General features: G+C 40.0%; 1 protein-coding gene across 1 annotated transcript in view; it reads right to left on the reverse strand.

Moving 5' to 3' along the window:
- The window catches only part of CDH7 (cadherin 7), a 149,247-nt gene that overhangs the window by 25,137 nt on the left and 107,386 nt on the right, over positions 1 to 16,724 (reverse strand). The window contains exon 7 of the mRNA XM_019987011.2: positions 15,376 to 15,629. Within this exon, the coding sequence (XP_019842570.2) occupies positions 15,376 to 15,629 (254 nt within the window). The remainder of the gene's footprint in view (positions 1 to 15,375; positions 15,630 to 16,724) is intronic.

Below are 16,724 nucleotides of genomic sequence, written 5' to 3' on the forward strand. Positions count from 1 at the left end.
CTTTAGGCAGCAACAGGTATTTGGGTATTCAGAATATTAGAAAGCTATCTAATGGATCCGTTTTGTTGATGGCATAGGAGACAAGATTACCAGCTAAGAGAGAAAGGAAAAGGTAGTTTGAGGAGGAGAGAGACAATTCCTTTTCTTAGAAGAGACCAAAAATACATATACTAGGGAGAGTATCAGAGAAGGCAGTGGCACCCCACTCCAGTACTCTTGCCTGGAGAATCCCAGGGGGGAGCCTGGTGGGCTGCCATCTATGGGGTCGCATAGAGTCGGCCACGACTGAAGTGACTTAGCAGCAGCAGGGAGAGCATAATGGAATAAGCTACACATTGTGGATTGCTCCTTTGAGACTTATGTCCATTAATTTAATGTGAAGCCAGTCATCCTATTTGTCTGTCTTGCTTGTCTGAAGATGTATGTAAAGGAGAGGGTTGGGTTTAGCCAGTTATCAACAATCAAAGGAGAAGAGGAGGATAGACTCAGATATCTACATAGGAGGAATGATAAAGAAGACCCACGGTCTCTAAACTTGTAAGAGGGAACTGAGGAAATAAGAGAAGGCAGACTGCCATGACATGGTAGCATCACCAAGCGGGAGGACTTTCTCAGGATCCAGAATTGCTGCAGTGGGAGGTAGTGGACAAGAGGGTAGATGCTTGAAGTAGATTTTCAACAGCAGCTCAGGTTAACAAGACAAGGGTATGTTCATAAGAATCTATGACAAAACTGGGGCAAAGAAACAGATCATTAAAGTCAAAAAGACTAAGAAAGTGAGAGGCCAGATACTAATCATCATGCCAAAAGTGATGGTAGAGAAAGACAAAATAATCTGAGTACTAAAAGACTCAACAAATCAGTGTGATTACTGTATATCTGGTGGTGGATAGCAACAGGAAAGGTTTTGAATCAAGTGTGGTGATGCATTCTGCCAAGAGCTGGGAGTTTGGAAGGGAAAAGACAACTACTTTGCAAATGGTAATGGCAGTACAAAGGGTACTCACCCTCACCTCCAGGATCTGTGCTACATGAAACATGAGAGGAAAACTGCATCTCAACTGAATGTCCTTATACCCTCTACTTACCATCTATTTATTGCAGCTAAGTGTCAAATCAAGACATTCTATTTAACCTGTCTGTCCTATCTGCTGACCTCAAGAACATTTTTCCTTGGGTTTGGATCCTATTCTATGTATAAAGCTTTACTGGCAGTACTGTTTATAATAGCCAGGACATGGAAGTAACCTAGATGTCCATCAGCAGATGAATGGATAAGAAAGCTGTAAGCTGTGGTACATATACACAATGGAGTATTACTCAGCCATTAAAAAGAATACATTTGAATCAGTTCTAATGAGGTGGATGAAACTGGAGCCTATTATACAGAGTGAAGTAAGCCAGAAGGAAAAACATCAATACAGTATACTAACGCATATATATGGAATTTAGAAAGATGGTAACAATAACCCGGTGTACGAGACAGCAAATGAGACACTGATGTATAGAACAGTCTTATGGACTCTGTGGGAGAGGGAGAGGGTGGGAAGATTTGGAAGAATGGCATTGAAACATGTAAAATATCATGTAAGAAACGAGTTGCCAGTCCAGGTTCGATGCACGATACTGGATGCTTGGGGCTAGTGCACTGGGACGACCCAGAGAGATGGTGTGGGGAGGGAGGAGGGAGGAGGGTTCAGGATGGGGAACACATGTATACCTGTGGTGGATTCATTTTGATATATGGCAAAACTAATACAATTATGTAAAGTTTAAAAATAAAATAAAATAAGAAAAAAAAAAAAAGCTTTACTGGACTCAAAAACATGTGTTTTTCATTAAAAAAAAAAAATTCTTCCATTTGTGTCGATTTCTTTTTGGGCCTCCATTCTGTCAAATCCATTGTTGCTTTCTCTCTTCTTACTTTCTATGTCATCCAAGTTTCCCACAATTGACCACTGACACCTCCTTAAAACACATTTTCCTTTTACCTTTATTAATATCATGTATTCTTTGGTTTTCTCCTACATTACTGCCTGCCCTTTTCAGGACCTCAGTTGGTTTACCCTCTCCTCCGTGATCTTTAATTACTTCCCCCAAAACCTTTCCCACACATCCCCTTCTCTTTGAAAAAAAACATTTTTCCTTCCATCTTATATGGCCCTGTAGATTAAGTCAATTCTATAATTTTGATGACCTGTACATTTATATAAAAATCTCCTTGGCCAACCAGACTTACTGAATTACTTGCTTAGTAGAAGCAGACATAAATAAACAATGTGAACTGAAATGTGACATTCTCAGACTGCTTTTCTGTCTCCTAAGGTCTCCCACATCACCTCCTCCCTCCCTCTTTACCACCTGAGCAAATGACATCACCTGTCACGTGGATGCTCAAGCTAAAAACATAGATTTGTTTCTCTCTCTTGTCCCTGCGTCAATTTGTCAGGATCTACTCTCAAGTGCAGTCATTCCAAGCTACCACATACGAGCTTAGATTCTGCATCATTCTACTTTTTATCAGCGTACTTCCATTCTTACCGTCTCCAATCTACTTTCCACACAACGGCCATGCAAACAAGAACAGACAAATTTTCTGTTACATAGAAAAGCCAGATCTTCTCTGAAATGTTGCTTTAGTCAAACCAGTTTATGCCATTATTTCATATTATTAATATATTCTCTATATATACCTGCGACCATATACACATATATTATATATCTAATTCAATGATAATAGAATAATTAATATTAATGTTTGACAAAAGAATATAACTTAATATCCATGCATCAATGGAGTCAATACTAAAAACCCTGAATTGTTCATTTTTTTTTTCAGTCAGCTGTGATAATGTTAGCATATTCAGGAACAAAGTAACTTCTAGATTCTTACAAAGCAAAAAGGCCTTGAACTTGCCACATAGCTCTCTAAATGAGTTCGTGTAATTCCTCACAGACTACAGTTAATAACTAAAACATCTGGCTCTATTATCAATAGTCTCAAAGCTTCCCAGGTTTAGAATAAAGGACATTAAACTCAAGAATTCATTTAATATGTAAAATATCTCCAATTTCTGTTCACCTCATAGAAAAACCCCTAAATCTTTCAGGAACAGAGTTATCACCTATGCCTCTATAAGTTTGGAAAGAATGGGTACTAGAGTTTCTATTATCCAAATATTAATCATTTCTAAATCATAAACTCTGTAGCTTCCACTTATAACTGTGTGGTAGCTCTAGTTTTAACTCACATCTGTTGTTATTTAGTTGCTCAGTCATACCCGACTCTTTGATCAGATGAACTGTAGCCACTAGGCTCCTCTGTCCGTGGGATTTCACAGGGCAAGAATACTGGAGTGGGTTGCCATTTCCTTCTCCAGGGGATCTTCTCTACCCAGGGATCAAACCCACATCTTCTGCATTGGCCAGTGGTTTCTTTACCACTGACCCACCAGGGAAGCCCTGTAACTCTCATTTAGCTCTCACTAAATAGCCATACACACACACACACACACAAATATATATGGTATTTGATAATTTGTGAATCATTTGGATATTCTTATGTCTCCCTTTCACTCATTCACATATTCAGCAATTAATCTGGAGAATGTGCCTGTGATAGTCTACTTCAGGAAATATGGTATGTAAGCAAAATATTTTGAAAGACAGCAATTTAAAAGAAGTATTCAGGAGGAAAGCAACAAATTGCTGTGCTCAAGTAAGATGAAGGGAACGAGGGCAAGAGTGGGGAACAGAAAGAGGAATTAACTTGAGAAGAGATGGAGGACTCTGGCAGGGACCAGGAAGAGACAAAGAATAGTTATTCTACTTCTTAACCACAAGGACTTGGGATCCCCAGCATTAAAGGGGCCCCTAGTTTCTACCAGCCCCTCTGGATATGCAAAAAGCAGGAGTTTCTGTATGAGACATTAGTTAATGATAAAGTTACCTAAGGAAAAAAAAAATTCCTTAACCAAGAGAAATAAAATATAGCACTTTTTAGAGTGAGTGGTACAAATTGTCTCTGAATAAGTCTGGGAGGGCTGAGTGAGGCCAAGAGAGAAAAAAACACTCTGAAGAAGTTCAGAGCCACACGCTCTTTGTAGCTCCGGATCTACTGGTTTGGGGACAGAGAAATACAATTGCCAATTAGAGGCTGAACGGGAAAGGAAAGGACTGGTGTTTCTCTAATCATGACCCAAAGTTATCTTTAATGCAACTTCTGCTGCAGTTAGTGGTGACTGCACATTCACAATGATCCTTCTAGTTTCTATAAATTACAGCCGAAAATACTTGACCTCCTTCACTGGAGGTTGGAGCGACCAATTAAAGAGATCGCTTCCATATTTTTGCAGCACCAGCAGTTAAGGTTGTGCTCTCTGTATTTATTATGCAGACGCCTCAAAAATCTCAATATCCAGTTTCAATCCTTTTCCTGAGATTTCATAAACTACCCCAAATACCGGCAACATCTTCTGTTAAAGGTCAGTATATCCAAAAGCAGATTCATTAACTTTTCCCCCAACAGTCCCTCCCCCTAAATAGACTAAGAATTTAAAATATATACATTGTTTCCTAATCCTCAAACAGCTATGTAAGGTCATGTAACACACTTTCACTTGCATGCCTAATGTTCACCTGCCCTTAATTCTTATTCATAGAAACCTGGTTATGTCAGAGGCAGGCATGTGTCCAGCTGAAAAACTATACTAGCTAGCCGCCCTGTAGATGCAGTATCCTTACATCTGTGGGCTGACCATGGCTCAGACAGTAATGAATCTGCCAGCAATGCAAGAGATCCAGGTTCGATCCCTAGGTAGGGAAGATCCCCTAGAGAAGGGAATAGCTACCCACTCTGGTATTCTTGCCCGGAGAATTCCATGGACTCTTAGCAAATGAGATGCAAAAGAAAATTTACAGGTTGGGCATCATTCCAAAACTCCTTTAAGGATAGGAGACAACTGCTAATTCACCTGGCATTTGATTTTGCCCCTTCCCCTCTATCTCACCTGGGATACGAACACACTAGAGAGCAATCCAAAAAGCATCTTGTAAATACAAGGTGATGAGTGCCTGGTATAAAAGGCCAAACCCTTGATGACATTATCCTGCCTATTTGTCATTCTTTGATTGCCTGGTACCAGACTTCTCATTGATACGTCATTAGTGTTAAGCTTTGTTCCTACCAGCCAAACACAATTTCTAAGGCAAGCAGGTACCATTACTGCTGTAGTTAAGGACTGGACTTTAAAGTCTCACAGCTGATTGTTGATGGAGCCAAGATTTAGAACGGTGTTTGTCTGCGCCATCTTTCCAGTAAGTACCATATTGCCTGTAGATGAGCTGTTAGTCTCTGCTACCTACATTTCTAGAATTCAGCTTTACATTATTTTTGTCCACTGCTCTACCTAAAATTCTAAGATAGCCACACTGATGTATTAATGGAATAAATGACAATATAGCGTGTATCTCCATTTCGGTGACTTTCCTCGTGTAGGTCCTTCTTTACTCTGATCTTTCCTCCTTCCAATTATTGCGCTCCTACTATTCCTTGATGAAAATCCTCAGGCAGTAAAGCACCAAGCCACCCCAATTATTGGATTGGCCAAATGTTTATTTGGGTTTTTCTGTAAGATGTTACAGAAAACCCAAACAAACTTTTGGGCCAACCCAATACTTTAGAAATCGCGCCTTTTTAAGGCTTGTGGTATATATGACTCAGGAATTTCACTACAAGCTCTCTGTGCTATTTATATATGCCGCCATGAACCACAGACTGGGCATTTAAAAGGTAATATTTATAGCCAGGACCCTGCCACAAACCTATTGTATCAAGTTGGACTTTTCATTCACCATTTGTATTCTTTATCTGCAAAATGAGAATATTTTAAAAAATGGTTTCTCATTTCCAGATTTAACATTGGAATTTTTTTCTAAGTTTTTGCTAAGATCTCTCCTCCTGCTAGATAGCAAGTGGGCTGGGGTTGTGTCTTCTATATCTGAATATCCCCAGTGTTCTGCACATCTGCGACAATATCAATCCTAAAAAAATGCCTGTAGTTATCGGTGCTGCTGTTCAATAAGCTATGGAGATCGATTAAAATGGTCCTCTCCGTATTCACAAGCAGCATGGTTGTCACCCAGCTATTGAGATGCACATTGATAGTCACAAAGGGAATATGGAGGTGAGCAGGCTGGATGAGCACAAAGGCTTCCGTGCTACTCCCCGGGGGGAAAAGGTAACATAATAAATAGGCATCGACAAATCTGATCAATAGAAATAATTGAATCGTTTGAATTGAAGCCTTAATCTCTTAATTTACACATGCATGTGCATGCATGTGTGTGTGTGTGTTGCTGCCAGCAATGTACAGGTTTTGATACAGAACCTGCTAAAATCTTAGAACCACATTTTCTAACTGTGTGACTGGAGTCATGTTTGTTTATAAACTGTGGAATGTTAATGCTTGCCTTCTAGGGCTTTAATGAGAAATAAATTACTTCAAGATAAGTTGTTGTTGAGTTCAGTACTTAGCGATGCCACTGTTTGCAGCCTCCTCCCCATTTTCTAACAAAGGTAACTCAGTTTTCCTTCAGGAATTTCAACCTTCTCAATCTCATGCAACCTTGATGGGCCTCACAATGAAGAAGTCCAGGACTTCCTGGATAAGAGGACACATGTCCTAAGACAGGACCTCCCATAAAAACTTTCTTAAACACAGCCATGAGGGGAAAAAAAGCGGCCAATGTCTCATCCTCTGTCACATTCGTAAGACACTGTCCGCGCATTCTTGCTACTCATAAAGAAACCTTCCTCCTCTCTTTTCGAAAGACTGGCTGTTCAACTTTCCCTTTAATTCTGTGAGAAATTCACATGTAATTTAGATTAAAATAATATGTACAAATATATGCATGTATACAAGCCACTGAAAATACAGTGAATTATTCAAACACCCAACTTGTGCTCAGACTAGTCACACTACACACTGTAATATCTGATACTACTTTATCACCTTTTATCAGAGGGAATATCAAAAAAGCCTGCTGGTGAGTATTATTATGATCCTTGAACATAAATACAACTCTAGTTCTGTATTTGGATTGTTAGAAATGCCCAAAATGATCCCCATTACTTTTTTTCTTAAGCCGGGGTATAGTTGCTTTACAATATTATGCTCATCTGCTGTACAATGAAATGTATACATGTATCCCTCTTCCTCTGGGACCCCCTCTCCCACCCACTCATCATCCCCCCAGCCAGGTCATCACAGAGGGCTGGGCTGAGCTGTACAGCAGCACCCCACTAGCTATCTATTTTACACATGGCAGTGCACACACGTCAATCCCAATCTCCCAATTCATGCCCCTGCCCTGTCATCCATTTCTCCTTAATCACACTTGTTTGCATCTGATCTTTGTAATATCATGTTTCAATTCATTGGCTATTTTAGGCAGAGGGATTTTGGGCTTGCTGAACTGCCTGCAGCAATAAGTGCTCGTTTCATAGTATAGCATTAGACTCTAAGGATATAGCTACCTAAAACATGGACTTCCCAGGTGGGCCAGTGGTAAAGAATCCACCTGCCAATGCAAGGAGACACAGGTTCGATCCCTGGGTTGGGAAGATCCCCTGGAGAAGGGAATGGCAACCCACTCCAGTATTCTTGCCTGGAGAATCCTATGGACAGAGGAGCTTGGTGAGCAGTCCTAAAGACTCAGGAATAACTGAGTACACACACAAATGCATACCTCAAACACAAATAGACCTTACATAATATTTTTGGCTTGTCCAAATCCTGCCACCCCTCGAAGTGCAGCTTAGGCTATCAATCCTTCAAATGAAGTCTCATGTTCAGTGAACTTGGAGTGATTAGTATTTTTCTCACAATTAGCCCTGTGAAAGCTCTGGTACTTTCCCCACCATGTACTGTTTAACTTCTATGGAATCTTATTTCTTCAACAAGATTGTAAGTTCCTTTAGGTCAGAGGAAATGTTTTATTCATCTGTGATTTTTTGTATTTTTCCAGTGTCGTGCACAAAGCAGGTTCTTAATGTATGTGATTCATTGATCAGTCTGTGAATGCTGACATGAAGAATTAATAGTCCATTAGACACTACACTGCTCTTACAGTTTTTCCCATGTTACTGATGAGAAACGCAGAAGCGAAGCTTTTACTATTCTGAAAAATGATCAGAATCAGCAGAACACAAATCAGTCTTTCTGAGTTCAGTAGATAAAGCCTGATATTTGGTACTTGGGGCCAAAATTTACAAGAAATGGTAAGCCACTACGTAAAAACAAAACATCAGAAACATTCTGGCCCTCGATTACCCACTTGTGTTTTCCAAATTTCTCTTTTTTTCCTAAGTAATCTCAATCACCTAATGTCCAGTTCTGGCTTAGTTTTCATATCAGGAAAGAGGAAACAAAGTATGCACGCAATGGTGAGCCGGGGAAGCCCTCTGGATGCTGTGCAAGCTGTAACAGACATAGCAATCCACAAAGCTGCTGTACTGTAGCCAATCACTGGGCTCCGGGCTCATTCAGTCTTTCACCCTGTTGTTACTATATGGCTGGATGGCATCACTGACTCGATGGACGTGAGTCTGAGTGAACTCCGGGAGTTTGTGATGGACAGGGAGGCCTGGCGTGCTGCGATTCATGGGGTCGCAAAGAGTCGGACACGACTGAGTAACTGAACTGAACTGAAACAGTTAGAATGGTAAGTTTTCAGTAGTAACATAGATGCCCTGATATTCTTTTAAGGAAAGGGCAGAGCTTTTAAGTTGTTACATTACTTGAGTTGAGTTCAGTCGCTCAGTCGTGTCTGACTCTTCGCAACCCTATGAATCGCAGCACGCCAGGCCTCCCTGTCCATCACCAGCTACTGGAGTTCACTCAGACTCACGTCCATCGAGTCAGTGATGCCATCCAGCAATCTCACCCTCTGTTGTCCCCTTCTCCTCCTGCCCGCAATCCCTCCCAGCATCAGAGTCTTTTCCAATGAGTCAACTCTTCGCATGAGGTGGCCAGAGTACTGGAGTTTCAGCTTCAGCATCATTTCCTCCAAAGAAATCCCAGGGCTGATCTCCTTCAGAATGCACTGGTTGGATCTCCTTGCAGTCCAAGAGACTCTCAAGAGTCTTCTCCAACACCACAGTTCAAAAGCATCAATTCTTCGGTGCTCAGCCTTCTTCACAGTCCAACTCTCACATCCATACATGACCACTGGAAAAACCATAGCCTTGACTAGACGAACCTTTGTTGGCAAAGTAATGTCTCTGCTTTTGAATATGCTATCTAGGTTGGTCATAACTTTCCTTCCAAGGAGTAAGCGTCTTTTAATATCATGGCTGCAGTCACCGTCTGTAGTGATTTTAGAGCCCAGAAAAATAAAGTCTGACACTGTTTCCACTGTTTCCCCATCTATTTCCCATGAAGTGATGGGACCAGATGCCATGATCTTCGTTTTCTGAATGTTGAGCTTTAAGCCAACTTTTTCACTCTCCACTTTCACTTTCATCAAGAGGCTTTTGAGTTCCTCTTCACTTTCTGCCATAAGGGTGGTGTCATCTGCATATCTGAGGTTATTGATATTTCTCCCAGCAATCTTGATTCCAGCTTGTGTTTCTTCCACTCCAGCATTTCTCATGATGTACTCTGCATATAAGTTAAATAAGCAGGGTGACAATATACAGCCTTGACATACTCCTTTTCCTATTTGGAACCAGTCTGTTGTTCCATGTCCAGTTCTAAGTGTTGCTTCCTGATCTGCATATAGGTTTCTCAAGAGGTAGATCAGGCGATCTGGTATTCCCATCTCTTGAAGAATTTTCCACAGTTTATTGTGATCCATACAGTCAAAGGCTTTGGCATAGTCAATAAAGCACAAATATATGTTTTTCTGGAACTCTCTTGCTTTTTCCATGATCCATTGGATGTTGGCAATTTGATCTCTGGTTCCTCTGCCTTTTCTAAAACCAACTTGAACATCTGGAAGTTCACGGTTCACATATTGCTGAAGCCTGGCTTGGAGAATTTTGAGCATTACTTTACTAGTGTGTGAGATGAGTGTAATTGTGTGGTAGTTTGAGCATTCTTTGGCATTGCCTTTCTTTGGGATTGGAATGAAAACTGACCTTTTCCAGTCCTGTGGCCACTGCTGAGTTTTCCAAATTTGCTGGCATATTGAGTGCAGCACTTTCACAGCATCATCTTTCAGGATTTGAAAGAGCTCCACTGGAATTCCACCACCTCCACTAGCTTTGTTCGTAGTGATGCTTTCTAAGGCCCACTTGACTTCACATTCCAGGATGTCTGCCTCTAGGTCAGTGATCACACCATCGTGATTATCTGAGTCATGAAGGTCTTTTTTGTACAGTTCTTCTGTGTATTCTTGCCATCTCTTCTTAATATCTTCTGCTTCTGTTAGGTCCATCCCATTTCTGTCCTTTATCGAGCCCGTCTTTGCATGAAATGTTCCCTTGGTATCTCTACTTTTCTTGAAGAGATCTCTAGTCTTTCCCATTCTGTTGTTTTCCTCTATTTCTTTGCATTGATCGCTGAAGAAGGCTTTCTTATCTCTTCTTGCTATTCTTTGGAACTCTGCATTCAGATGCTTATATCTTTCCTTTGCGCCTTTGATTTTCACTTCTCTTCTTTTCACAGATATTTGTAAGGCCTCCCCAGACAGCCATTTCGCTTTTTTGCATTTCTTTTCCATGAGGATGGTCTTTTCCATGAGGATCCCTGTCTTCTGTACAATGTCACGAACCTCATTCCATAGTTCATCAGGCACTCTATCTATCAGATCTAGGCCCTTAAATCTGTTTCTCACTTCCACTGTATAATCATAAGGGATTTGATTTAGGTCATACCTGTATGGTCTAGTAGTTTTCTCTACTTTCTTCAATTTAAGTCTGAATTTCGCAATAAGGAGTTCATGATCTGAGCCACAGTCAGCTCCTGGTCTTGTTTTTGCTGACTGTATAGAGCTTCTCCATCTTTGGCTGCAAAGAATATAATCAATCTGATTTCGGTGTTGACCATCTGGTGATATCCATGTGTAGAGTCTTCTCTTGTGTTGTTGGAAGAGGGTGTTTGTTATGATCAGTGCATTTTCTTGGCAAAACTCTATTAGTCTTTGCCCTGCTTCATTCCGTATTCCTAGGCCAAATCTGCCTGTTACTCCAGGTGTTTCTTGACTTCCTACTTTTGCATTCCAGTCCCCTATAATGAAAAGGATATCTTTTTTGGGTGTTAGTTCTAAAAGGTCTTGTAGGTCTTCACAGAACCGTTCAACTTCAGCTTCTTCAGCATTACTGGTTGGGGCATTAGTGGAGTAGGTTAAAAAAAAAAAATGCTGGGTAAGGCATGGATCATACGGGAAAAAGACCTCCATTTACTTGATGGAGGCAGGTGAATGCATTTCTTTTTAGAATTCTAATTTCTTGCCCCATATATCAGAAAATATTCCAAACACAAACAGCATATGCTATATTTCAGTATCACACTACAAAGAATGTCAATGAATTCAAACACTAATTATCCACTTTCCCATACTCTTTTACAATTCAAATATTATCTGGCCTAATGTTAAACAATTATGAGGAAACAAATCCTGCTTTTCCATTCCTCTGAGAACTACAATATCACTAAAGGTACAGGAGCACAAAGTTCACAATTGAAGAGTCTCCAGCTTCCATCTCAACCTGGAGATTCACTTTTCCTAGGATCTCAGCAGACTGTGGAATCCACTCGTCCACTGGCATCTGCAGAAGAGCTTATATTTTGATAATTACTTGAGCGCCCAATGCAAATATATGTTTATGTCCATTAAACAACTATGTAATATTTACTACAATATCTTGGAAAATATGTGAATACAACACAACCTTCAGTAGATTGCCGATATAGTTCCTTGTAAAATACGTCTCCCTTCATTGACTTTACTGACCTTGAAATAAAAATGGCATGAAAACAATAAACTATAATAATAGTAATGTGCAGGGATACTACTTCCTAATATTTCAGTAATGATTGACAGTTTAAAAGCATCAGTTACTTTCCCTCTCCCTTAATGTTCAAAATCTTTGGGGTAGGGCAAGGACTGCAAGTGCTGCTTTTCCTTTTTATTGGGTTATATGGAAATCTCCCCTAAAGGCACTCGGCAAACAGCAGAAGAAAACCAATCTTCTAGAGAATATTATTTCTAGAAGTTCCCCTCAACTCGCTGAACTACACAATGAGGAGACTGGCCTCTTAAAGACTATCATAAATGGACCAGGAGAAAGAAATATGTGAGAGAGATGTCCAGAAACAAACAAACTATGAGGGATTATGCTGACATTAAAAAAAAAAAAAAAAAGGAGTAAGGCAAAGCAATGTTGCAAGAATATGTGCATAAATCTAAGTCAAATTACTTTTCAAAAAGCAAAAGATATATTCACAGGCACACACAAAATAACATTTAATTCAACTTTGAACAAAATGCTTATTTGTGAGATTTAGAGATTAGAAAAGGATGTAAGAAGCACTGACCTAAACTTTCAGGATCACCTTTATTAGTTTTAAGAAACTAAAAATGAGGTAAAAATGCAGTGCTGATGAGCTGATGGAGGACACAGAGGTCTTTACTTCCAAATTCAGCAGAGTTCACCCTCTGGCCTTTTCTTTCTCTGTGCCCCAGGGAACAGACATGGAACTCACTTCATCTCTAACTCAAGTCACTACCCACTTGGTCCTACTCTCCCTTCTCCTTCCCCAAATTATTATATGATACTGCATTTTTTCAAATAAAATATTATTAAAAGTGAAATATTTACTCTAAAAGGCTCTAACAGAATGATACACAAGGAAATGGATAAAGAAAAAAATTATAAAATACCAATAAACCAAAATTTTCTTAAATCCTCTCACTAGCTTACGTAGTGAACTATCATGTATATTACTGTCTATTTTTCCAATCCTCAATTTCATGAAAGCCTTCTCTCTTTCTCCCCATTAAATTAAGTGATTTGAGCATCAGTCAGGCTCTCCTGAGCACCTGATCTATGACTACGATTGTACTGTGGTTGTTTGTTCACAGGGGAAGAAGACAAGTATGTCACTAGCATTGTGATGCCATAACAAAGCCCAAATTCACGTCTGTGCACATTAATAGGACTTAGTGGATGGAGCTGAACTTAAATCTGGGAACTTTCTGACAATACAGGCTGGGCTTTTACAGGGAAGAGAAGGCTTATTCCATCTGAGTGCATCTGGAACTCATAGATATTCTAGTGCACAGAAGGTTATATTCTTAGAAATGCTTTATGATCACTGTGTTAAAAATAATACAGCTACTACATAGCCTGAATTTGTTATATAGACAGAGAAGCAATGAGTATGACTTCACTTTTGAAATAAGTTATTTTATACAATTCTTTACTAGACTATGATATTCATGTCAAACAAAAGAGAAGGAAAAGAGAGCACTAATTACATATAACCTCTCTCTATATATATGCTGATCATTATTTGTATATTAATGATAAATTGATATTTAATATCATTAAATGTGTAATAATTTACTTATATAAATAATAAGGTTAAGCCTATTATTTTAGGGAGACAGAGGATTATGAGCTCTTAACTAAAAATCATTGTCTAATGTGTAGATGTTTTTCATGACACTCTGCAGTCAATGTCCAGACTTCTTTCGTAAGGTAGCTCAAGAGCGCTTAGCATTATTAAATATCGGTTACACCAGAGGTTCAATCAGTGGTTAGTTGAACATATCTCAATATAAAACCTTCACTAATTTTTGTGAAACGTGAAAGTACAAGTTGCTCAGTTGTGTCTGCCTCTTTGGAGCCCCATGGACTATACAGTCCATGGAATTCTCCAGGCCAGAATATTGGAGTGGGTAGCCTTTCCCTTCTCCAGGGGATTTTCCCAACTCACGGATTGAACCCAGGTCTCCCGCATTGCAGGCAGATTCTTTGCCAGCTGAGCCACAAGGGAAGCCCAAGAATACCAGAGTGGGTAGCCTATCCCTTCTCCAGGGGATCTTGCGGACCCAAGAATTGAACCGGGGTCTCTGGCATTGCAGGTGGATTCTTTACCAGCTGAGCTACCAAGGAAGCCCACTTTATAGATTTTATAATCAAAATCCAGATCATGAAATAAAAATGTGTTACTTATGAACCCAAATTAAAACATGAAATACAATCTAATTTCTAGTATATTCTATATAATCACTTAGATATTAAATATTTACTTGAAAAAAAAACATTTTACCATATGTATATGTATGTAGCTCTTAGATTATAAGACTATAGGTAAAAGGTGTGACCTGTAATGCTGTGATATTTTGGGATGCTTACATATCATTATTCTGTTAGTCCCACAGAGTTGGTTATAACAATGTTTCTACTCTCTATACAGGCCTATTGAAAGAATATTTTAAAATAGTCCTTGTATATAAATAAGGTATTATTTTATTTTTAATAAGTCGATTAGACTAATAAACACATACTATCCATACAGACCAATATATAAAAGGATCTGTTGAGAAATTAATCCCCAATTTAAATTGTTTATAAAATTAGTTTTCTAACATAAACACTTATCCTACAATGAGGACACGCATCACTTTCTCTTTGATCACAGTTTGTGTTGCAAAAGTGCTCAGGATAATGGGCCGAACAGGAACATCAGCTCTGCTTGTGGATGACAACGGCGCCTAAAGACGGTTTTGCAGGACTTCCCTGGTGGCCCAGAGGCTAAGACTCCATGCTCCCACTGCAGGAGACTGAAGTTCAATCCCTGGTCAGGGAGCTAGACCCCACATGCTGCAACAAAAAGATCCTGCATACTGCAACCAAGGCCCGCCAGAGGCAAACAAATAAATAAATATTAAAAAAAAAAAGATACAACATTGCCACACAATAATGACCTTGGATAATCAGGTGACGTATTTTGGAATTAGTAAAATGTTGAGCGGTTCTGATCCTGTTTCACTTCTGCCATGATGGCTCAATACATATTCATAACTGGTTTCTATTTGCTATAACCCCAAAGCTTCCCCAGCAGCTCAGTGGTAAAGAATCTGCCTCCAATGCAGGAGCCACAGGGAATGTGGCTTCAATCCCCGGGCTGGGAAGATCCCCTGAAGGAGGGCCTGGCAACCAGCTCCACTATTCTTGCCTGGAGAATCTCATGGACAGAGGAACCTGGCTGGCTACAGTCCATAGGATTGCAAAGAGTAAACCAGACACAATAGAAGCAGCTGAGCACTCACGATCCCAAAGCATCATAATGTAGAGACATGAGTTGTCAACAAGGGCACACTGTTACAGAATTATTGAAAAGGACAGCAATGAGCTCTTACCTCACTGGGCTGTTGGAAGAATCTGGGTCGTGAGCTGCTACGGTGCCAATAATATTCCCAACTTGGGTAGCTTCCGACACCTCCATGGGGTAAAGCGGTGCGGAAAACACAGGGGGCTCGTCCACGTCTTCCACGATTATCTTCACAGTTGTCGTGTCGCTGAAGGGTCCCAAGCTCAGAAAGCGGGGGTCGGCATCTTTGTTTGCAGCTTCTATCCGTAGCGTGTAACTTGTTTTGGCTTCAAAATCCAAGTCCTGTAAAGAAAGTTGTTAGGAAAATTAAATTGCCCATTAAATACTCAGAAAAGCAGAGCCTTTTCACGTATGCATGTCAATTAGCATAGTATGGACTCTACCAGGAAAATGTACCATCAGCATTCAAAAACAATAAATAATAATGCCAATCAGACTCCTTGTGGCTTTCTGGCTCACAGACAATGGTAAATGCTTTTGAACTAACTTAATCCACTCTGTGTAGTACACTGCATAAGTAAATGCAGGTCTTTAGAATATTACTGGAACAACTGATATGATATAAAAATCCTTTCCAGCAGGGACCTCCAGGTAGTATTCATCAACCATGTAATATCACTGCACTATCCAGGAATGCATGTTGAAAAGGGGGAAAAAGATAACTTTCAGTTGAATTTCTCATTTACAAGGTCATTTTCATTGATGTAGGGGACTCCTTTACAATCCCAAGACTTCCCAGGTGGCGCTAGTGGTAAAGAAGCCGCCTTCAATGAAGGAGATGCAAGAGATGTGGGTTCAATCCCTGGGTTGGGAAGCTCCCCTGGAGGAGGGCATGGTGGCAACCCACTCCAGTATTCCTGCCTGGAGAATCCCATGGACAGAGGCGCCTGCACGGTCCACAGGGTTGCGAAGAGTTGGACAAGACTGAAGCGACTTAGCACACACGCTTACCATCCTAAACTTGCGAGTGTTCCCAATGCAGCTGAAGCAGAAGAAGTGGCATACTGTAGTTATACAGCCAGAAAACATAGCTGATTTTCATTTTTTTTAACTTTTTATTTTGTACTCAGGAACAGCGATTAACAATGTTGTGATAGTTTCAGTTGAAAGGACTCAGCCATACGTGTACCTGTATCCATTCTCCCCTAAACTCCTTTCCCATCCAGGCTGCCAAGTAACAGAGCACAGTTCCATGTGCTACACAGTAGGTCCCTATTGGTGATCCATTTTAAATCTGGAAGTGTGTACATAGCTGATTCTTCTTGATGAAGCACCCATTCTCTCTTCAATATTCCACAATCACTATACTCAGTCTCTATTTATATTAAACAGTTGACAGTTATAATCTCTCTTCTATAATGTTTCAACAGGATTAAC

This window comes from Bos indicus, chromosome 24, assembly GCF_029378745.1.
Source record: "Bos indicus isolate NIAB-ARS_2022 breed Sahiwal x Tharparkar chromosome 24, NIAB-ARS_B.indTharparkar_mat_pri_1.0, whole genome shotgun sequence".
Taxonomy (NCBI): Eukaryota; Metazoa; Chordata; class Mammalia; order Artiodactyla; family Bovidae; genus Bos; species Bos indicus.